Source organism: Petaurus breviceps, unplaced genomic scaffold (assembly GCF_028583685.1).
Source record: "Petaurus breviceps papuanus isolate PSGF00001 unplaced genomic scaffold, PetGlider_PUasm1.0 176, whole genome shotgun sequence".
Classification (NCBI taxonomy): domain Eukaryota; kingdom Metazoa; phylum Chordata; class Mammalia; order Diprotodontia; family Petauridae; genus Petaurus; species Petaurus breviceps.
Window position 1 is genome coordinate 4,573,354 of NW_027185771.1, and position 23,603 is coordinate 4,596,956.

General features: G+C 42.8%; 1 protein-coding gene across 1 annotated transcript in view; it reads right to left on the reverse strand.

Moving 5' to 3' along the window:
- Positions 1-23,603, reverse strand: part of CPNE7 (copine 7) — a 42,382-nt gene that overhangs the window by 7,581 nt on the left and 11,198 nt on the right. The window contains exons 2-13 of the mRNA XM_069085533.1: positions 22,464-22,646; positions 21,346-21,420; positions 16,746-16,820; positions 16,366-16,449; positions 11,905-11,994; positions 11,300-11,398; positions 9,555-9,641; positions 7,969-8,028; positions 5,259-5,392; positions 4,995-5,049; positions 4,028-4,079; positions 3,314-3,447 (exon numbers count right to left, since the gene is read on the reverse strand). Of these exons, the coding sequence (XP_068941634.1) occupies positions 3,314-3,447; positions 4,028-4,079; positions 4,995-5,049; positions 5,259-5,392; positions 7,969-8,028; positions 9,555-9,641; positions 11,300-11,398; positions 11,905-11,994; positions 16,366-16,449; positions 16,746-16,820; positions 21,346-21,420; positions 22,464-22,646 (1,128 nt within the window). The remainder of the gene's footprint in view (positions 1-3,313; positions 3,448-4,027; positions 4,080-4,994; positions 5,050-5,258; positions 5,393-7,968; positions 8,029-9,554; positions 9,642-11,299; positions 11,399-11,904; positions 11,995-16,365; positions 16,450-16,745; positions 16,821-21,345; positions 21,421-22,463; positions 22,647-23,603) is intronic.

Consider the following 23,603-nt stretch of genomic DNA (forward strand, 5'->3'; position numbering starts at 1 on the left):
ATACCTAACTCTTAGCACATTGCCTAACACATAGGAGCTGTTAACAAGTTCTTGGGTGACTGACTAACTGCTTACAACTAACCTCTGAGAAGGTAAGACAGGTTTTAACTCCATTTTACAAATGAGGAAACCGAAACACCAAGAACTTACCCAAAGTCACACAACTAGTAAGAAGCAAAGCCAGCACACCTGAATCCCAGCAAGTCCAGTGATTTTTCAGTTATGCTTCAGATACCTTGACATGGTCTCCCAACCCTCCAATTAACTCTAGGACTGCCAGACCATGCTCCTTACATACTTCTTCCCTCCCTTGGCCCTCAACTTTGATGGTTGTTGCAGAAATCATCCCAGCCAATAGCTGTGCTTGCTTTCTGAGGTAGCCACAGCTGGAGCTTCAGAATCACAAGAACCCCTTCCATGATCATTTTTGTCATTGTCTTTCTATCTCCAATGTCTAGCACAATATCTCGCACGTTACAGAGGTTGAATGATGGTTGGTTGAAATGAATTGTCATCCAACCTTTGATAGTAGACAGCCAGCAAAGGGGAACCCTGTCCCTCTCCAACCCCATCCATTCCACATCTGGACAGCTCTTAGTGTCAGAAGTTTTTCCTTATGTCAAGTCTAAATCTGTCTACATGCCGCTTCTGAGACATCACTGCCCGCTGGGGCCAAGCAGCACAAACTTAGTCCTTCTTCCATGGACAGCCCTTCAAATACTTAAAGATGGCTGGCACGTCATTCCTAAGTTTTTTTTTCTCTGTGTTCAACATTTCCACTTCCTTTAACTATCCAGGTGAATCACACTAACCCCTAATCAAGTCCAACTGTAACCCTAACTGACTAGGGTTAGATGGGTAGAGGAGGAGCAGGCAACAGAAAACTGTTCTTTCACAGGAATTCAGAATTACAGTAGCAAGCATTTATACCTTAAAGTTTGCAAGTCTTCTCTCATTTGACCCTTGAAACAACTCAAGGATGCTATTATTATCTCTATTTTACAGATGAGGAAAGTGCGGCAGACAGTGGGTTAAGACTTTTCCAGAGTCATACAGCTAGTAAGTGTATGAGGTCCCATTTGAACTCAGGTCTTCCTGACTCCAGGTTCAGGGCTCTCTGCCCTGCACTGCCTAGCTGCCTCTCATTAGAAAGGGCATCAGAGGTTTTCAAATCCAACCCCTAACTAAAATAGGCAGCAGGACATAGTAGATACTAACACTGGACTTGGAGTCAGGAAGATCCATGTTCAAAGTCTGGCTCAGAAACCTGGAAAACACTTTACACAGTAACAGCAGCATTGTGCAATAACCAGTTTTGATAGACTTAGCTCTTCTCAGCAATAAAATGACCTAAGACAATTCCAAAAGACTCCTGATAGAAAACACTTTCCACATCCGGAGAAAGAATAATGGAGTCTGAACGCAGATAGAAGCAGACGGTTTTCTTCTTTTTGTTTTGTTTTGTGCTTTTTGGAGGGCAATTGGGGTTAAGTGACTTGCCCAAGGTCACATGGCTAGTTTTTGTGTTAAGTGTCTGAGGCCGGATTTGAACTCAGGTCTTCCTGACTCCAGAGCTGGTGCTCTATTCACTGTGTCACCTAGCCGCCCTGAAGCAGACTATTTTCTCTTTTTTTCCCTCTTTGGTTCTAATTCTTCTTTACAACATAACTAATGTGGAAATATGTTTAATATGGTCGCACATGTACAGCCTATAACAGATTACTTGCTGTCTTGAAGGGATGGAAGAGGAGGAAGGAAGGGAGAAAATCTAAAACTCAAAGTCTTATAAAAGTGAATATTGTAAATGAAAACTAACTAAATAAGTAAATATAGTTTTAATTCTGATTCAAATACCTATGAGCTGTGTGACCCTGGGTAGATCCCTTAACCTCTCTGTGCTGAAGTTTCTTCACTAGTAAAATGAGAAGGTTGGACTCACTGGTCTTCTAAGGTTCTTTTCATCACTACCAGGTTTTAAGCAGGAATTCCTCTCTTCCCTATCTCCTCCCTCTGAGTCTCCTAGGGGAAATACCTTCTATCAAATAAGGAAGGCCACCATCACCAGGCGCTATGGGCTGACGTTACAGTCAAAAAGACCTAGGTTCCAATTCACCCTGTGACACATGCTATGTAACCATAAACAGGTCCCTTAACCTCTCTGAGCCTCAGTTTCCTCATCTGTAAAAAAAGGATACCTGTAGCATCTATGTCTTCAAGTTATTATAAGGTTCAAGTAGGATAACACATACAAAATGTTTCACAAACTTTAAAGCCTAATATAAATGTCAATTATTATTATTATGCCTCTAAGTAAATCCAGGCAGGAAATTGCCAACAATGGGCAGAAGTTGCCTGAGAACACAAGAATTTGTTGAGCCCAAGGGCAGAACTGCTCCTGCCCTCCATCCCAGCAGACAGCCTCCAGGCTTGCCTTCTTGGGACTTTTCAGTCAACCATATTTTAATAGTATAAAATAGGAAGATAATATCATTCAGATGCAATTACATGATATTATCGTTTTGATGTTTCATCATAATTCACATGTGTCTAATGCTTTAGGGTTGATAAAGAGCTGGCTCAGTGAGGAGCCTTCTGGGAAAACCTTGGCCAGACATTGTTTGGAGAACAGTGAAATAAACTATCTTAGATGAGTATAATAAAATTGTCGAGATGCAATAAGAAATGATGGATATGGAAAGTGCGGAAAAACATGAAGAGATTTCTGTGAACTGATGCAGAATGAAATCAGCAAAGCTAAAAAGACAATATACACAGTGATTACAGTAATTTAAATAAACAATTGATAATGGAACCGGGGAACACAATGAAACAAGCCTCCCTCCATTAAGCAGAGAAGAGTCTACAAGGTTAGAGGGCTGGATACATTGTCAGACAAGGAACATTGTGTTTAATTGTTTTTCTTTGTTACATGAAAGGGCTTAATTTGGAGGGAAAAGGAAAGGAAAGAAAGAGGGGAAGAAGGAAGAGAAGGGCAAATGTTTTTAGAAATTACTATGATGGGGCGGCCAGGTGGCTCAGCGAGTAAGAGCACCGGCTCCAGTGTTGGGATGACCTGGGGATCGAATCCCGGGCTCATACACTTAGCACCCACCCAGAAACACCTGGCCGTGTAACCTTGAGCAAGTTACTTAACCCCAATTGCTTTTAAAAAAAAAAAAAGAAATGACTATGATGTAGAAACCAAAGACATCCACAAAACTTATTTGTAAAGACAGACATGCCCCCTAGATCAGGCAACTACTGTTCTGAGTGGCCCTTTCCTTGTACCACCAGGAACACTATGAGTACATACAGAGGCTTCCCCAGTCCTCTCCTCAGCTGCTGCCATCCTGGCCACCTTGGCAATGATGGGTGCCACATTGGTGGGGCCGTAGAGCTGGATCTTGGGTAAGCAGTTCTGATACGATTCCACCACTCCTTGTATCCCTGTTGGGGGGTGGGGGGGAGGGTTAGAGGGAAAAAGCATCTTAAACCTACGTGCCACTAATCATCTTCCTCCCCACCTTCCACAAGCCATACCAGAGAAACTCGCCACCTTCAGGATGCATTCCTTCCTAACCTACACCCAAACAGCCAAATGCAGCAAAAGCAGGTCATCATCATCAGAGCCCAGACCATTGCAATTGCTGGAAAACAAGCATGATTCCCTTAGCACCCTAGAGACTAGGAAGGGAAGCTTCTCCTAGGGCCTTGAAGATAGCATAGCACAATAGGAAAAGATCGACATTTGGAATCTGAGAGCCAGACTCACAGCCAGTGTGACCTGGGGCAAATCACTTAACCTCTCTGGGCCTCAATTTCCCCATCTATAAAATGAGAGGATTGAACTAAATGACCTCTAAGTTTATGATACAGTGATAGTACAGAGCAGCAGGGGCATTGGGAATAGAAAACCTCTGCTAGACCTGGCCCCTCTGAAGTGAGAGGAGGAGCCTAGGCAACTCAAGGCCATGTCCTAGTAAGAGCACTAAGTCTGGTCCTTTCCACCAAGGACCCTGCCACTTACCTTCACATTCATCATCATCCGGGTTGAAATTAATGGCAAAGTCATGGGAGACCTGCAATGGAGAGCAAGATGGCGGTGGTTTGTCAATGAAATCATTTTTCCAATGGGGGCTGGGGATTAAAGTTTGTGCTACTTCATTCCTTCAAATCCCAACTTAGCCTGCTCAGCCATGCCACTCCTCAATACCATGGGAAAGAAATGCCCTTGCTCAGGAGGTTGGAAGATTCTAGAAGATACCCAGTGAAGCCCCCTTAGAACTATGGGTATTCATGGATTTGCCAGATGGTTGCCCACCTCACTTTGAAATTGTATTGAAACTACATCCTTGGTCTCAGTAACATGTGCAATGCCTAGCACATGGCTTAGTCATTTCGGTCATGTCTGACTCTCCATGACCCCATTGGGGATTTTCTTGGCAGAGATACCGGAATGGTTTGCCATTTCCTTCTCATTTTACAGATAATGGAACTGAGGCAAAGAGGGTGACATGACCTGCTCAGGGTCACACAGCTAGTAAATGTTTGAGGCCAGATTTGCACTCAGGAAGATCAGTCTTCCTGACTCCAGACCCAGCACTCTATCCACCTGTACCACTTAGCTGGCCATAATAGAGTGAATAGAATGAAATGAATGAATATGCAATGGACAATGAATTAATATTGTTCTAACCATTAGATCAAGGGTTCTTAACCTGGTGTCTGAGAACTTGATTTTTAGTCCTGTGGTATTTTTCAAAATTACTTTGATAACTGGAATCCAATGAAATTGGTTTTTTTCCTATGGTTTTATTTTTTGCCTTTAAAAATGTTATGAGAAGGGGTCCATAGGCTTCACTAGACTGCCAAAAGACAGCCACAGAATATGACAGAATAAGAACCTTGCATTAGAGAAACAAACCCCAAGCTAGTGCTATAGCACCAAGGCTGGAGAATCACAGCTTTATAGAGATATGTTCAGAAGCTCTGACCTCATACTTGGGAGGAATCCGGGCACCAAATCCCAAAGCAGAAAATTTCTTGTCACTGGAAGAGAGTAAATGTCAGGTCCAACATTCCCATCACACCTTGCTTACTCCCATGGTCCCATCATGCCTTGCTGACTCCCCCTCCCACAGAGTCCCCAGGAGACAGGAACAGACAATGAAGAACCAAGGCAGAGAGAGGGGCAGTGAACTAAGGTGGGGCTAGGGGGAAGGCTGGTACAAAGGTAGTAGTGAAGGCGGACATGTCACCTGTCATAGTCCTGGCAGATTTCTCCCACAGCAATGAGTGCTTTCAGGTACTCATTGGGCTGGTAGGGGTTGATATAATGGAGAGAGCAACTGTTACGGGGGTCTCCATTGGAAGCTGTGAAGTCAATGGCCACCTGGGGAGAAGGAAAGGAACACTGAATCAGGCTATCCCTGAATGATCATAAAAACCCCAAGAGCTTTCATCCCCATTATCTCCTCTGATCCTAACAACAAGTCTTGGCGGCAGATATTATCTTAGTCTTATCATTTGACAGATAGGGAAACTAAATTCAGAGATGTGAAACAAATTGTCTCACTGATGGCACAGCCTGGACTAGAAGCTGGGATCAAGCTGAAGCAGACAAGGGTAAAGTCACGGAGTTCATGGCAGACAACGTTAGTGCAATGGCTCAATGGGCAGAGTTGGGATGATCACTTTGCCTCTCTCAATTGAGAGCAGGCCAGACTACTTTATGGACCAGGGATTTGGAGCTGGACAGTGACTCAAAGGGGCCCCTGAAATGAAGATTGGAAGGTTCAGATACCACTCCCTGGCAGGTGTAAAATCGCTTAAGGCTGGGTAGAAGGAATTGGGATGTTTAGCCTAGAGAAGAGAAGACTCAAGGGGAATATGAAGGTTGTTTTCATATAAGTAGAGGGTGGTAGGCAGGTGGTGCAGTGGATAGAATGCTGAGCCTGGAGTGAGGAAATTGTTGTTCAGGATTACAAAGGAAATACATGCATACATATATACATGTATACATATATGTATATATATGCATATAAATAAGCGTGTATATGTATTATACATTTTGTTGTTCAGTCATTTAATTGTGTCCAACTCTTTGTAACCCTATTTGGGGTTTTCTTGGCAAAGATACTGGAGTGGTTTGCCATTTTCTTCTCCGGCTTATTTTACAGATGAGGAAACTGAGGCAAAGAGGGTAAAGTGACTTGCCCAGGGTCACACAGCTAGTTAAGCATCTGAGTCTTCCCAGTTCAACCCCAGCATTCTATCTGTACCATCTAGCTGCCCCATGAATCAGGAAGACCCGAGTTCAAATCTAGCCTCATACCAAGCTGTATGATATTTAGTCATTTTATAATGCAAGTCATTTAATCTTGGTTTGCCTTAGTTTCCTTAACTGTAGAATGGAGATAGTGATAGGACTTACCCTGTAGGATATTATGAGGTTCAAATTAGATAATATTTATAAAGCACTTAGCACAGTACCTGGAACATAGCATTTAATAATTGTTAATTTCCTTCCTTTGCTTTGTGTGTCCTTGGAAGACAGAACTAGAAGTGAAGTTTCAGAGAGGCAGATTTAAGTTGGAAGAAATTCTAGATTTCCTGAGAATGAAAACTGATGAGAAGCAGAATGGGTTCTTTCAGGAAGGGTTCCCTTTCCTGGATGTCTTCAGGCAGACACCGGATGGCTACTCTTTTGTTTTTTTGTTTTTTGGAGGGGAGGAGGCAGGGCAATTAGGGTTAAGTGACTTGCCCAAGGTCACACAGCTAGTAAGTGTTAAGTGTCTGAGGCTGGATTTGAACTCAGGTCCTGCTGACTCCAGGGCCAGTGCTCTATTCACTGCACCACCTAGCCGCCCCCCGGATGGCTACTCTTAAGGAGATGCTGTAGATAGAGGAGCTTCTGTTCACATCCAGTTTGTGCTCTATGATCTCTGGGGTCCTTTCTAAGACACAATTCTCTGATCCGTCCCCGAGATTCAGATACACTCAGCACAGAAATTCTGCTCTTCCCCCACCTTCTGCTCCCATCAAAATAACTGAGGGAGGTGACAAGGGGGTAGGCTGATAGACCACAAAGCTGCCATAAGAATACAAAGTGTCCCTTGGGGAGATTTTTTTTGTTCTAGGCCACCTTCAGTACATCTGGGTTGCTTGGCAGATAGAGCACTGGACTTAGAGAGAGGAAGAAAACCTGAGTTCAAATCCTACCTCAGATGCTTATCAACTGTATGAACAGGGAAAGGCATTTAATTTCTATCAGCCTCAGTTTTGTCATCTATAAAATGGGGATAATAATTATCAAATGATATAAAAATTGTAAAGCACTTAGAACAGTGCCTCATACATGACAAGAGGCTATTGTCAAAGTCAGGATTTGAACTGTTGTCTCCCAGACTTGGAGCCTAGCACTTTATCCTCTATAACATGCTGCCTCAAGAGGACCCATAACCCAGTTAACCAATACTAATGGTTGACTCTGTTATTCTGGACCATGATGTGAAATCAGCTGTGGATAATCCTGAAGTCTATCGTTTTTTTGGAACCCTCCCGAGCTCAGTATATGACTTGCCTTTCATGGCACACTGATTTCCACATTATGTTTTGCTCAGGCTAATGTTAAAATTAGTTTACATTCCCTGAGTACCCAACCTCTGGGCAGAAGAGGGAGGAGGCCCAGAAATCTGCTGGATGCTGGCAGGAAATTATCTTGGCTAGAGAGAATTTGCAAAGGAGTTTACTTCCCTCATAAAGCACCATGCAATGGTTAATTTAGCCGGGCTCAGAGGTTTTCATAGCCCCTGCTGACCACCAAGGTCCTGCCCAGGAAGTGCCTACCTCCCCAGCCCAGCCCCGAGATTCCCTTTCAAGCTGTTTCCAGCACAGTAGAGTGGGTGGCTCTGCTTCTGGCAGTGTTCCCAGCATCACCAAGGAGGTGACAGAGAAAGTGTTACTTACAGTGAAGTGAATCTGGCATCCACCCATAATGTAATCCAGGAAGGAGTAGACCCTGTGAATCTTCCAAACAAACAGCATTAATGGGGTTCATTGATGGCTCCAACCACCAGGCCTGGGACTCCAGAGATCAGTGAGGAGACCTCCTGAGACACAGGGGTGGGGGGAACTAGGCTGAAGGGAAGGGAGGGCATGGGTCAGAAATAAAAAGCAAAATATTTTAGGCTAGCAAACAACTGGAGAAGGGGAAGGGGCAGAATGTCTCCTCTTCCATTTGTCCACACCTACCCATCCAAACAACCTGTCCATCTTCAACCCTTAGTCCTTCCAAATCCACAGTCCTCCCTCCTCTCTCCCCAATGATGTCCACCATTTCCACTCCAAGATCCATGAATAAGCCAGAGAGAAGAGTCCAGAGGGTCAATTACTCTAAGATAGGGAAGACTTTTCTGGCATTCCATCAATCCTAGCCCTTCTCAGCAAAAATCAGAGAGAACCTAAGATCTGAGAATGAAGTAGGACATGCCTTCCTCTCCTCCCTTTACACTTCCAAGACTCATGGATAAGGAAGAGGAAAACCTGAGGGTAATTATCAGTTTTCCCACCCTGTAGGGTGTTGAGCGGTCAATCCATGAAAGAGGAGAGGGTCACATATAGGGAGCCTCAGTTCCAGACCTTGGAAAAGCCCAATTGTTAAAACAATTCTGAGGCATCACTTCTTACCCATTAGATTGGCTAACATGACAGAAAAACAAAATGACAAATGCTGGAGGTGATGTGAAAAAAATAGGGATATTAATGTAGTGTTGCTGAATCTATAAACTGGTCTAAACGTTCTGTTGGACAATTTGGAACTGTGCCCAAAGGACTGTAAAACTGTCCATTTCCTTTTGACCCAGCAATACCACTTCTAGGTCTGTATCCCAAAGAGATCAGATAAAAAGAAAAAGGACATATATATATACACAAAAGATATTTATAGCAGCTTTTTTTGTGTGTTGTGGCAAAGAATTGAAAATTGAGGGGATGCCCATCCATTGTGAAATGACTGAACAAATTGTGGTATATGATTGTAATTGAATCCTATTGTGCTTTAAGAAATGATAAGCAGGATGGCTTCAGAAAAAAACCTAGGAAGACTTATATGAACTCATGCGAAGTGAAATGAGCAAAATCAGGAGAAAACACTGTATGCAGTAACAACAATATTGTAACAATGATCAACTGTGAAAGACTTAACTACTCTAATCAATACAATGATTAAAGACAAATCCAAAGTATTCATGATGAAAAAATGTTATCTACCTCCAGAGAGGGAATTGATAAACTCTAGGGCACACTGAAGCATAATTTCCTCACTTTCTTTATTTTTCTTGCTTTTTTTTTTGGCAACATGGAAATATGTTTTGTATGACTTTACATGTATAATTGATATTATATTGCTTGCCTTCTCAGTGACTAGGGAAGGGAATGGAGGTAGGAAGAGGATTTGGAACTCAATTTTTAAAAATAAATAAATGTTTAAAATATGTAAATAATCTTTTTTTTTTTTTAAGAAAAGCAGAATTATAAACCCCTCCTAGCCTCACCTTCAGGTCTGACAGGATGACCACCCCTGAGTTCTTATAATTCCGTTTCTTAGTTTTGTACTTGGGGTTCACACAGTCCCATTGAACCTAAGAGTAGAAAACACAGGACAAAGGCCTGGTGTCTATAGAACAGATCACACACATATTCACTTGCGTGATAGATCCTAGATTATTATAGGACAACACAATCATATACTTTCTAATTCGCACACAGCTTGCAGTACTAAGGATGCAGAATATTATAGGCATTTCAGGTGGGAAACCTGTTCAGATGAATTTACTTCCAATCTTAGGACAGGGACTGTTTCATTTTTGTTTTTGTCTCACCAGGGTCTGACACATAGTAGGTGCTTAATAAATGCCTATTAAACAGATGAAGGGTTTAATAAGGGTGAACCCGTTTCTGCCATACGCAAATATGCACATATCTCACTTCACACAATATTACCTGGGAAAAGGTTGGAATGAAATTACTATAAAATAAATCACTCACATGTCCCAAGAAGTGAATGATAAAAAGGACAATTCCCTTGTAAAAGTAATGGTAATCTTGTAAAGTAAATATGGTTCCCTGATTTTTCTTTCTGTATAAATCTGATTCTTCATTTAATGGAATTCCAAAAAGCGGAAATAAACCTGTATTTAATTGTCTGCCCATGCAGACAATCTGAGCTTTCACTGACAAATACAGTGTAGCCCTTGCACACAGTGTATCTGTCCCATGTGTGTGGGTTTCCTAGACTCTCTTTAAAATAAGATACACTTTCCCAGTGGGATATGGGGCCAATGCATCTTGGAAACTCTGCAATGGCCACCCACACATACCAAGAGTCCTAATTCTCATGTAAACCTCCTCCTTTAGATAGAGTGCATTGAATTCTAATGCAGAGTGGTACTGAGACGACTGCATGGTTTTGGATTTCTTTAGACTCCACCATTACCAAGGCCTGCCTGCCAGGGTCTCAGGACACCTTGTACCTTGGCTCTTGTACCTTGTACCCCCCCCTGTACCTTGGCCCTAGTGGATTCTCCCTCAGATAAAAGATGAGCAAAGACAGAGACATTGAAGCACCAGGGGGAAACCTAACTTTTATGACCCCAAGGGAGCTAGATGGTGAGTTGGGAATAAAACTCAGCTGTCCTTACTGCCCAGCTGAGCATCCTGTCTACTCTTTTCACTATGCTATTATTTTTATAAAGTAATTCAGGCTGGAAAACACCTGGAGATTGGAGGGAGGGGGCATTGTATTGAATGCTCTCCTTTTCCAATTGCTCACATCTTTCTTGTTTATTTTTCAGTCATGTCCGACTTTTCGTGACCCCTTTTAGGGAACCATCCATTAACTCACCATCAATCCAAACACATTCCCCAATCCCAATCTCATTGCAAGCATTTTCTCATAGTCTTCCTTTCTCTCTCCCCTATGTTCACCATTATCTTCACTCCCTGAGTACAAATTGATCAAGGGGAAGAGTGAGGGACCATGGGATATAGCAAAACACTAACTGCTTCACTCTGTCCCCAAGTACTCCAACTATATGGTCTGGGGCTGGGGGAGAAGACATCACATCCTCTTGCTCCCTTGTGTGTTGACCGTATGTGGAGACCAGCAAAGGGAAGAGGAGCTGGTCCTGGTCCATCTGGTTCATCCCTGCTGCCGGTGGTCCTTCCCTCTCCCTCCCTGGCAGCCCTTCAGTTCCTAACCATGGACCCCTATGCCCTAGGTCCACCCCATCCCATGTACCTTGTCCTCCTCAAGTGCCTTCTGCATTTCCTCGAAAGTGGTAGAGAACTCGCCGATAAAGTCATGTTTGCCTCTAGAATCGTAGTCCCAAACCAGACACTGGCACAAAACAACAACAAACTTTAGCCCAGGCTTCCCAAGGGCATTCTGGGAGAACTGGCTCAGTTCCTGGACCATGAGGCATGTCCATCCATTCCCCTCTTTTCTTCCTCCTCAACCCCTATCTCTCCAACCTATCCCCTGGCCAGAGCCAGAACTGTTCATTCTGTGCTACTTATGTCCCAAGGTTTAAAGCCTATATAACCCCTGTTATCATTATGCTCTGGGTTTACCTAGTACTGGTCCACATCCCACTGAGCCCAACTCCAATCCCACTCTTAGCCAGAGCCTTGCTCCTAGACCAAGCTCTTCCTCCTCTACCAATCAGGATTTTTCTTCCATCCCACCTGTAGCTAAAGATTAAATTCTAACCCCCTTTCTAAACAAGAAAGATGTAAGCAGAGGCTAGGGCAAGAGGGGAAATGGCTTCCTGTTCCCAGATCTCCTCTCAAGAGGGAAGATGGACTCCTTTCCAGTCCCATTGCTCAGATCCCAGGTCCCACTACCTTAAGAGGTCTCTTCTCCTCACAGCTACAAAGGGAATTCAGGGAAACTTTAAAGGTCTCCCACACAGGATTCAAATTATTCTTCACAACCTATGGAAACCAGATAGAGCCTATAGTCAGGGCTCATAGGGCAAAGTCAGTAGTGCCAACACAATCACCTTCAGGTAAGACTAGTTATTGAATTATTTCCCCTTTTGACCTTATCAGGGTCTCCACCCCCAACCCTATGATGTAATGTCTGTCTCCAACCTAGGAGAGGATTCTCTCCAGGGAACAGCTCTGATCTTTCCCCTAGGAGCTGAGTAATAAGGCTTCAGTCTCATCTTGTCACAGAATTTTGGAACACTAAAGGACTTCAGACATTAACCAATCTAATCCCATTTGGTAGAGGAAGAAATGGAGACCCAGAGAGGGAAGTGACTTGTCCAAGGTCATATAGCTAGTAAGTGCCAGAACCAGGATATGAATCCCAGGCTTGACATAAGGGAAGGGGGAGGGAGTGTTAATCATATTTTATTTATATCTTTTGCTTTCATATCACCTTAATTTCCAAACATATCCCTACCCTACCCATCAGGCCATCCCCTGTCTCTTTTTAAAGAAAGAGAAAAGAAAGCAAATCAGTAAAAACCTATCAACACATCAAGTGTCTCAGCATAAGCTATATTTCAAAGCCAGAGTACTCCTGGGCATACTTCTGCATAAAGGAGGGACGGAAATGAATTCTCTCAACAATAACAAAAATCTGCTTCACAATTACAGCTTTCTCCAGATGCGATGAGCTGTAGCAGGCCCCACATTACCGGAGGTCTTCAGTGGGTGCACTGTTCAGAGCATTTTTCAGGTTTGGATATCAAGGACAGGAACCTGGTTTAGAATAACTGGCTCTGATCCTTACTCTGCTCTGAGGACTGAGTCCTCAGTACCCTGTACTGAGCTCAGCCCCTCCCCTCTTCTTGTCTCCCAGACCTTGACTTTGCTCTTAGACCTACCTCTTTCCCCTTCTCCACCAATCAGGACTTTTCTTCCATCCCACCTGTGTGTAAAGGCTAAATTCTGATGGCCAGTCCAAGCAGACGCAGGGGCAAGAAGGGAGGTCATTTCCTATGAGTGATACTCTGTGTATTATCCTGGAGAAATCATTTTACTTCATCCGGCACTAATTCTATGATCTTATATAATTTATCACTTGGAGTTCAGTAAATGGAATCAGGTGAACAATATACATACTACAAATAATACAAACCAAAACAGCATAAAAAGGCAATTGGATCCAAACTGATCATAATAAGCAATCTTAAGCCAAGACAAGGGATGGTGAAATACATGTCCCTCTTCTCAGGAGAGGTGGGGAACATACATGGCACTCACTCTCAGACTGTCAGACACTGTGGCTGTGTTAGAGCTGCTTAAAGGGTTTTTGTCTTTGTCACAGTCTGGTTCAATGGCGAGAGGGCACGGGAGGGGAAATCTTGTAAAAACAAAAACATCGGGGCTGCAGGAGGACCCGGGATCAGTTCTGGCCTCAGATACTTAACACCCACACAAAAAAACTGGCCAGGTAACCTTGAGCAAGTTACTTAACCCCAATTGCTTTAAAAAACAAAACAAAACAAAAACACCATGGAAACTCAAAAAATCCATATTGGTTTTTAAAAAAATGTTGCTTCATTTTACAATTTGGTAGAGTGATCGTTTCCCTTTGTGTATGTACATGTAATCAATTTAAAATTAAAAGCATGCTTATATGCACAGATATCCATTCCATCTTATAACTGACACTAGAACCTCTTCCTGTATCATATTGTGCCATCCAAGCCATAATTACTATAATCTACAGGTTCACCATATGTGTGTGTGTGTGTGTGTGTGTGTGTGAAGTCAAGAAGCATTTGTTTGGGGCGGCTAGGTGGCGCAGTGAATAAAGCACCAGTGCTGAAGTCAGGAGGACCTAGATTTGGATCCAGCCTCAGACACTTAACACAAAAAATAGCCGTGTGACCTTGGGCAAGTCACTTAACCCCAATTGCCCTCCAAAAAGCAAAAAAAAAAGCATTTGTTAAACACTTACTATGTGTCAAGCACTTGTGCTAAGTACTGTGTATGTGTGCACACATATGTACCTAGATATGCACAAATGTAGGTACATGCATTTGTTGGTTCCATTTTTTCAGTCACATCTGACTCTCCATGACCCCATTTGGGGTTTTCTTGCCAAAGATACTGGAGGATTTTGTCATTTCCTTCTCCAGCTCATTTGACAGATGAGGAAACTGAGGCAAACAGGGTAAAGTGACTTACTCAGAGTCACACAGCTAGTAAGTGTCTGAGGCCGGATTTGAACTCAGGAAGATGAATCTACCTAACTTCAGGTCAGGCACTCTATGCACTCTGCCACCCAGTTGCCTGTATACATGTATACATACATGTGTTCATATAAATACCTGTCATCCCAAAAGTCTTTTAAGCTATTAAAGCTTATGCTACTTATTAGTTATTTTTTAAGCTATTCAAGTTTAAACTGCACTAAGGATTTTGGGATACTGTGTGTGCTCTTACGTGCGTGTGTGTATGTACACATACATACATAGGCTACATAGTTTTAATCAGTGTGTATAAAGTATTCCTAGTTTGACTTTTTTTTGCTTTGCATTCCTCTGCACATGATTTGTATCCACCATTCTTTCTGATGAAATAGTATCATCTCTAGGACCCAGTTTCTTCCTATATAACATAAGGGGGTTGGACTGGTGGACAATCTCTCTAGTGCCTTCCAACCTTAAAATCCTCTGTCCTCATGGGATCGCACTGCATCTGGGTACCACACTGTTCGTTGCTATTCCCCAGCTTTCTAGGTTATTCCCTATTTTCTTCTACTACCTATAACACAATTATAGGGTTAGGAATGGACCTGTGATTTCACTGATACAAGGAATTCCTAGGTCAGGAACCTCCTTCCATCAATACAGATCAGCACTTTCTTGGCAATGTATAATCTTAAAGAGATACCAAAGGGGTGGCCAGGTAGCACAGCGGGTAAGAGCACCGGCTCCAGTGTTGAGAAGACCTGGGATCAAATCCAGGCTCAGATACTCAGCACCACACCCAGAAATAACTGGCCATGTAACCTTGAGCAAGTTACTTAACCTCAATTGCTTAAAAAAAAAAAGAGAGATACTAAAAACACTTTGAGGTTAAGTGATTGCCCAAGCTACTAAATCCAACATATGTCAGAAGGAGAATTTGAATCCTGGTAATTATAAACATTAGGTTTAAATTTGATGTAAGGGGGCGACTAAGTGGCATAGTGAATAAAGCATCAGCTCTGGAGTCAGGAGGACCTAAGTTCAAATCCAGCTTTAGACACTTGACACATTTACTAGCCATGTGGACTTGGGCAAGTCACTTAACCCCAATTGCCCTACCTTCCCCCCTCCAAAAAAAAAAATTGATGTAAGGAAAAACTGCCCATCCATTAGAACTGTCCAATGGATTGCCCCATGATTAAATGAATTCTTTGTTACTGGAAATCTCTCGACAAAAACAAGATGGCCACTTCTAAGGGGATATTTGTTTTTGAAGAAATTCCTATTTGGGTTGGACATTGGAATTGATGACCATTGAGATTCCCTCTAACTCTAAGATTCTAGGTGACAAATCATGTAGCCTAGGGGAGGGGAACCAGTGGCCTTAAGGCCAATGTAGCCTCAAGGCCAAGGATATGTTCTATAAAATTTGGATTCAGTCAAGAGGCCACACTTAAAGACCTAGAAGGAAGGCCGCAGATTCCCCACCCCTGGTTAGCCTCTCTGCACCTCCTTTATAAATTAGACAGCAATACTATTTGTCCTAGGCCTATCTCAACAAGACTGTAGGAAGGAAGAAGTGCCTTTGTAAACCTTTAACTCTGTATATGCAATGAGCAATACAGATGTGGGCTGTTATTTCTTCTAGTAACCCCAGGCTGTCTTCTTCTCATAAAAGAACTACTGACAGCTGTTCCAGCCCCTTTTACAATCCCCATTCCCCTGAGAGGTCACCGGTGACCCAACACTGAGCCTAGTGTCAGAAAGACCTTAGTTCAAGCCTGACCTCAGACACTAGCTATGTGACCTTGGCCAAATCACTTAACCTCTGTTTGCCTCTGTTTCCTCAACTGTCAAGTGGGGATAATAATAGAGCCCAGCTCAAAGGGTTGTTGTAATTAAATGAGATAATATTTGGAAAAAGTGCTTAGCGCAGTGCCTGAAACATAGAAGCCTCCATATAAATGCTTACACCCCTGCCCTCTTTACAAATTTAATTCCTGTTTGTGTCCGCCATCCATGAATTGGCACATTCATGTTCTCAGGAAATAAAATTACATCTACCTGGTTATCTATGGTCATTAATTTCCTCTACTCCAAGTGTCCCCCAAATATTTCATCACCACCATTCTAGACAATAACCCCCACAGCTCACCTCTGTCCTGTATACCAACTGCTCACTCTGATCATCATTGATCCTGTAGATCTCCAGAAAGGGATCTGATTTGCTAAAGAGATCCTGGGAGTAGAAGAAGAGAAATACAGTTAATTCCCAGCTGTGGGAGGAGACGTTTGAAGGGGAAATGTCCAGGAGGCAAGTCACTTAATTTTTATGGGTCTCAATTCGTCCTATCTGGAGAATCAGAAAGAATAATACAAATTGTTCTGCTTTGAAAAGTAGTGGCTTAAAAGAGAATTAAATTAAAAAGTAGCAGCTTAGGGGAAAAAAAGATAAATTAAAAGTAGTGACTTTTGATAGGTACCTGTCACTGAACTCCTAGTCCTTCTGGAGGGTTTCTATTCCTTTCCACTTACCTTGTCGTCAAGTTTCTTGGCCCGGAAAGAGAGTTCCACATAACCATTGTTCCCCGAGATCTCCTCTGCTATCACCTGGAGAGGATGAGAATGTTCTAGAATCATAAAACTCTATGCTACTTGGGGACTTCCAGATTTTCTCATTAAGTTCCCTTATTTTATGGATGTGTCCCTAGAGAACTGTGGGGGAAGGCTTTCAAGCCTTCCCAGCCAAGTCAACTGAGTCCCACAATCACAGAAAGACAAGTGAAGGATGCAGTGAGTGGGAGAGGCCTCCAGACCTTGACTAGGGTGAGGGAATACTTCTCAGTGGAAGTCAGGAGACCTCACCTCTGCTCTGCCAATAAGTGCCATCTTCATCTCCCTGACCCAAGTTTCACCAGCTGTTAAATGGAGATCATGATGCTTGCTCCGTTTAATTTGAAGATTATTGTAAGAGTCAGGTGAGAATGTTTGTTTAAAAGTGCTTCATAGAGTGTAATTAGCTATGGAAACAGGCATCAAAAACAAGTGGAGAGAACCTGGATTTGGAGACTCCCCTTTAATACTTACTGGCTATGTGACCTTGGGCAAGTCAATTGATTCAGTTCTTGTTTTGTCATTGTAAGATGAAAATAACTATAGCACGTAGCTCACAGAGTTGTTGTGGGAAACAAATGAGATAATGTGTTTAAAGTGCTTTATAATCTTTAAAGCTTTATATAAATATGGTTATTATTAATGCAAGTGGCTGTCCTCATGATGGTTATTAATTATTAATGAATCACATTCCAATGATGTTAGATCTTATTCAGATGCCTCCTCTTGGAATGAAGATGATCTGTTCTCTTGAAGGCTTTGGCAGAGCTTACCGAGCTAGATGTCTATCTATCACCAGAGGACCAGTCCAGCTAAGTTCTAAAAAGAAAGCATCTTTGCCACATAGGCCACGGGGTCATGAGATTTTTTGGCCACAGAAACTCACAAAGTCCACCTGCAAACACTCAGAAGTGTATTGAGGGAAAGAATGATGGACTTGGAATCAGGAAGAGAGCTTCATCTCCTGCCTCTAACACTACCTGTGTGGTACTACTACCTTCTCTGGTCCTCAGTTTCCTCATTTGTAAAGTTCAAGTGAGATCATGGACAGAAAGCACTTTGAAAAATTTAAACTGATACATAAATGCTAGTTGTTATAGTTATTGTAATCGGTACAGCAACCAATGACCCATCTCAATACAACCATGGAATCTTGAAGTGTTGGAGTGGGGAGAGTAAAGAGTGGAGTCAGGGTCCTGTGTTATCATTGGCTTAAGGAATTTTTAGTTCCCCAACTCTTAGGCAATGTAGAGCCTCAGAGAACTTAGATGATTTGTGCCCGGGGGACACAAAAACAGAACAAAGGACAGGCTCTGCCCTCAGGGGCTCACAGCCTATTGAGGAAGACAACAAGTATATCATATATGTGTGTGTATATATATATATATATGTATACGTATACACTTACAGACAAGTTACATATAGGTTAAATAGGTAATAATTAACAGAGGGAAGGCAATAGAATTAAGAGGGATTGGGAAAGGCTTCCAATAAAAAATGGGATTTGAGTTGGGACATAAAGAAAGATAAGAGGGTCGTTAGTCAAAGTGGAGAAGAGAGAACATTCCAGGAATGGGGGACAGCTAGAGAAAATACCCAAAGCCAAGAGATATAATGTCTTGTTTGTGGAACAGGCAGGAGGCCTGAGTCACTGGATGAAAGGACATGTGGATAGGTGTAAAGTGTAAGAAGACTGGACAGATAAATGAGGGCAATATTATGAAGGTCTTTGACTGCAAAGCAGGGACTTTTATATTTGATTCTGGAGGTAATAGGGAGCCACTGGAGTTTGTTGAGTGAGGGGTGACATGGTTGGACCTACACTTTAGGAAAATCCCTTTGGTGACTGAATGGAGGATGGATTGAAGTGTGGAGAGACTTAAAGCAGTTACACACACCAAAAAGCTATTGCAGTAGTCTAGGCATGAGGTGATAAGGGCTTGTACTAGAGTGACGGAGAAGTGGGGGAGAAGAGGGTATACTTGAGAGATGTTGTAAAGTCCTTGGTAATAAATTGGATGAGGGTGGGAGACAAGGTGAGAACTAGTGAGGAATCAAAGATTATACCTAAGTTGTGAGCCTAAGGGACTGGGAAGATGGCATTGCCTTCGACAGTAATAGGGAAGGTAGGAGGAAGGGAAGGTTTAGGGAGAAAGATAACAAGTTTGGCTCTTGACAGGTTGAATTTAATATGTCTACTGGACATTCAGTTCAAGATGTGTGAAAGGCAGCTGGAGATGGGAAAATGGAGGTCAGTAGAGGGGTTGGGGCAGGATAGGTAGATTTGAGAACTGTCAGCATAGAGATAATAATTAAATCCATGGGAGTTGATGGGATAGCTAAGGGAAATGGTATAGAAAGAGAAAAGAAGAGAGATCAGGACAGAGCCCTGTGGGACACCCACTATCAGTGGACACGACCTGGATGAGAATCTAGCAAAGGAGAATGAAACGGAGCAATCAGATAGTTAAAAGACAAGGAGAGAGTGGTGTCCTGAAAACCTAGAGAAAAGGGATTATTAAGGAGAGAGGGTGATCAACAGTGTCAAAGGCTATAGAAAGGTCATTGAGAAAAGGTTATTGGGTTTGGAAACTAAGATGATTGGTTGCTTTAAAGAGAGCAGTTTCAGTAGAATGATAAGATCAGGAGCCAGATTTTAAAGGGGAGGGGGGGTTAAGAAGAGAGTGAGAGGAGAGAAAATAGAGTTACCTAGTGTAGTTAGCCTTTTCAAGGATTTTAGCCACAAATGGTAGAAGAGATGTGGAATATTAATGAATGAGGATGAAGGACCAAGTGAAGTTTTTTTCAGGATGGGGAAGACATGGGCATGTTTGTAGGCAGTGGGAAATGAGCCGGTAGAGATAAAAATTGAAAGTAAGTGATACTATTTATTAGAGAAATGCAAATCAAAACAACTCTGAAGTATCACATCACACCTATCAGATTGGCTAACATGACAAAACAGGAAAATGATAAATGCTGAAGAAGATTTGGGAAAATTGGGACACTAATTCATTGTTGGTGGAGTTGTGAATTGATCCAACCATTCTGGAGAGCAATTTGGAACTATGCACAAAGGACTATAAAACTGTGCATACCCTTTCACCCAGCAATACCAATTCTAGGACTATATACCAAAGAGATAATACAAATGGGAAAAGGACGCACAGGTACAAAATATCTACAGCAACTCTTTTTGTTGAGAATTGTCTTTTTGTGGTGGCAAAGAATTGAAAATTGAAGGGATGCCCATCAGTTGGGGAATGGCTGAATAAGTTGCAGTACACGAATGTAATGAAATACTATTGTACTATAAGAAATGATGAGCAGGGGTGGCTAGGTTGAGCTGTGAATAGAGCACTGGCCCTGGAGTCAGGAGGACATGAGTTCAAATCCAGCCTCAGACACTTAACACACACACACACACACACACACACACACAAAACCAGCCATATGACCTTGGGCAAGTCAAGTAACCCCAATTGCCCTGTCTTTTCCCCTCCAAAAAGAAAAACAAACAAAAGAAATGATGAGCAAGGGGACTTCAGAAAAACCTGGAAAGACTTCCACAAACTGATGCTGAGTGAAATGAGCAGAACCAGGAGAACATTGTATACAGTAACAGTCACATTAAATGATGACTAATTTTGATAAACTTATCTCTTCTTAGTAATGCAAGGATCTAAGACAACTTCAAAAGACTCATGATGGAAATGCTGTCCACACCCAGAAAAAGAACTATGGAATATGAATGCAGATAAAAGCATATTATTTGCTTTCTCTTTTTTTCTTTTTCTTCTGTATGTTTCTTCTTTCTTGTGGTTTCTCCCATTGGTTCTAATTCTTATGTACAACATAACTAATATAAAAATAGGTTGAATATGAATGTACATGTTGAGCCTATATAAATCTACATGCTATCTTGAGGTGGGGGAGGGGAGAGATGGGAAGAAAATGTGAAATTCAAAATTGGAAGTGAATGTTGAAAACTAAAAATTAATTTTTTTAAAGTGATAGAGTGGGGATGACAAGGGACAATTATTGGAGGCAATGGGATGAAATGGATCTCTTGAACAAGTAGAGGGGTTAGCCTTGGTAAGGAGTAAGGTCACTTCATCACGTGAGGCAGAGGTAAAGGAGAGAGGGGCAGAAGGCATCCAAGTGTTGGGAGATGAGGAAGGGGAGAGAAGAGTGAGCACATGGCCAGTGATTTCAATTTTTTCTGGGAAATATGGGGCAAGGTTCTCAGCTGAGAGGAGCCAGGGAGAGGGAGCTATGGGAAGTTCTATCCATTATGCATCTCCTGAAGTAGCACAATTAATAATAATAATAAATAGGGAAAGAGGAGGGGCGTGTTTCTATTGGGTGCAATCTTCTAAGCCTCCTGACAAAGGTCCCAAGGAAAGATGGGTGATGGATGGAGTTGGCAGCTCCCAGAGGGGATGCTTCAACCTCAGGACTTTTGTGGGGAAGCAGATGGTGAGGAGGCAAAGAAAGGCAGGAGAGCATAGGGCACCCCTACCATGATGGTGGATTTGCCAGCATGCTTGCCATTTTTAAGGAGCAGGGCTCTGGTCATCTTCTTTTGGGCCACAATCTACAAAGAGAAGAGGAGGGAGGAGTCCCATTGGTGGAGAGAAACCAGCATCTATCAAAGGTTACCCTGCTCTACCTCTAATTCTATTTATGTAACTTAGAACTTTATAATATCAGGACTTCACAGAATCTCAGAGATGGATGGAAACTTCTGGGTCATCTCATCCAATCCACACCCAAACCCCCAACAGCACCCCCCCTCCCCAAAGAAGTAATCAAGCATCTGGTCTCTGCCTAAGACTCTTGTGATGGGTACCCGTTCTCAGGCAGTGCATAAGCTTTTGGACAGCTCCAGTTCTTAAGAAGCCAACCAATAAAGCTGAAATCTTCCTCATGCAACTTCCGCCCACCCATTGCTCCCCTCTGGGGCCAAAGAGAACAAATCTAATCCCCCTTCCATATGAGAGCCCTTTAAATTCTTGGAAACAGCTATCATGAATCTAATGCTGTTGGGTTCACAGTTGTACTCATCTCTCCAATTAGACTGTAAGTGCCTCTTGGACAGAGACTAAGATGCCGCTTTCATCTGCCACTCCCAGGTGGGTGATCAGGGCTAATCCATCAACACCTGTTACTTTACACTGGAGGATGGGGGTGGAGGGTTGATAAGCATCTTAACGAGTTATATCTCCAAAACAGGCATTTTATATTTCCTAACCTTAAGAGGAAATTCCAAGCAGAGATTTCAGATGCCACCAAGACATCACATTTGGGGAAATGGCTTCCAAGCCAGGAAGGAGTAAGGAGCCCCTCAAATCCAGTGAAGTGGCCTACAACATCCTAGGCAGGACAAGATACAACTTTTGTGTCTGGGGCAACACTAACGAATCTTAGCTCTCCACAGGACCGTTCTTCTGCCTCTTGGGTGCTCCAATGGCTGGTGCATGCCTGTCTCTCTGCCCTTTGGCTGGATCGGGGAATGTTCCCACTAGTCCCTTTCATGACCTTCCAGTGGCCCCTTCTCTCCCTCTCTTCAGAACTGCCATCCACACCCTATCCCACCCACAGTCTGCATCCGAAGCATAGGGCTGGGGAGGTAGTTACCTGTCCCAAAGTGCACTCCAGGCCCCCCAGGAAGTCATCATCCTGCGGGCCGATGCTGCAATGTCCATGAATGTCATAGGCCTCAAAGCGAAGTTTCTGTACTTCCTCAAAATAGTAGTCCAGAGTGAAGACCTTGGAGAACACTGGGTGTAGACTGCTCTTGATAACCTCGGTCCTGTCCACCTAGAAACAGCAGGGTACATTGGAGCAGGGCCAGGTGCTGCCCTCCAATTTCTGAGACCCCCCTCCAATGGCAGGCAGCTCTCAAAGGGCCTCTTCATGGCTGGACCAGGTTTTTCTCCTGCTTGACCCTCATTTCTCTCATGGAACTCTCAGAGTTCCATGTCAGGATCTTCTAGGTATGAGGGAAAAGTATTAATAGGGGCTACTTGCAAAAGTTATAGGTATAGGTACTAAGCTTGGGTTCACAAGAATCATCCTCATAGGATTTGGAATGGGAAGAAGGGCCAGTAGAGATTTTCTCTGATTTGACTGATGGGCAAATCAAAGCCTACAGAAAGGAAGAGACCCATCCAAGGTCACAGAAAGGCATAGAATCCAGAGGAACCCAAGAAATGACTCTGAATCAAGGGCTTTTCCTCCCTAATAACACTGCTTCTCACACACCTAGGTTCCAGCCGTAACTCTTATACTTAATTTACTAGCTGAACAGTGAAAAGAATGTCGAACTTTGGAGTCTGAAGGATCTGAGTTCAAATTCTGCCTTGGACACTTTCCAGGTGTATAAAACCTCTCAGTCTCTGTTTCCTTATATGTAAAATGGGAATAATAATACCACCCAGGTTTTCCCAGGGCCGTGAAGATCAAACGAGATAAAACATGTAGAGTGCCTTGCAAACTTTAAGTGTTATAGAAAATCTAGCTATTGTGGTTGTTAGTTGGGCTTGGCTAACATATCTAAAAAGCAGCTAGGTGGCGCAGTGGATAGAGTGGACTCAGTAAGACCTAAGTTCAAATCCAGCCTCAGACACTGAGCAGGTCACTTAATCCAGTCTGCCTTGGTTTCTTCATCTATAAAATGAGCTGAAAAAGTAAATGGCAAAGGACTGCAGTATCTTTGCCGAGAGAGAGAGAGAGAGAGAGAGAGAGAGAGAGAGAGAGAGAGAGAGAAGATGGGAG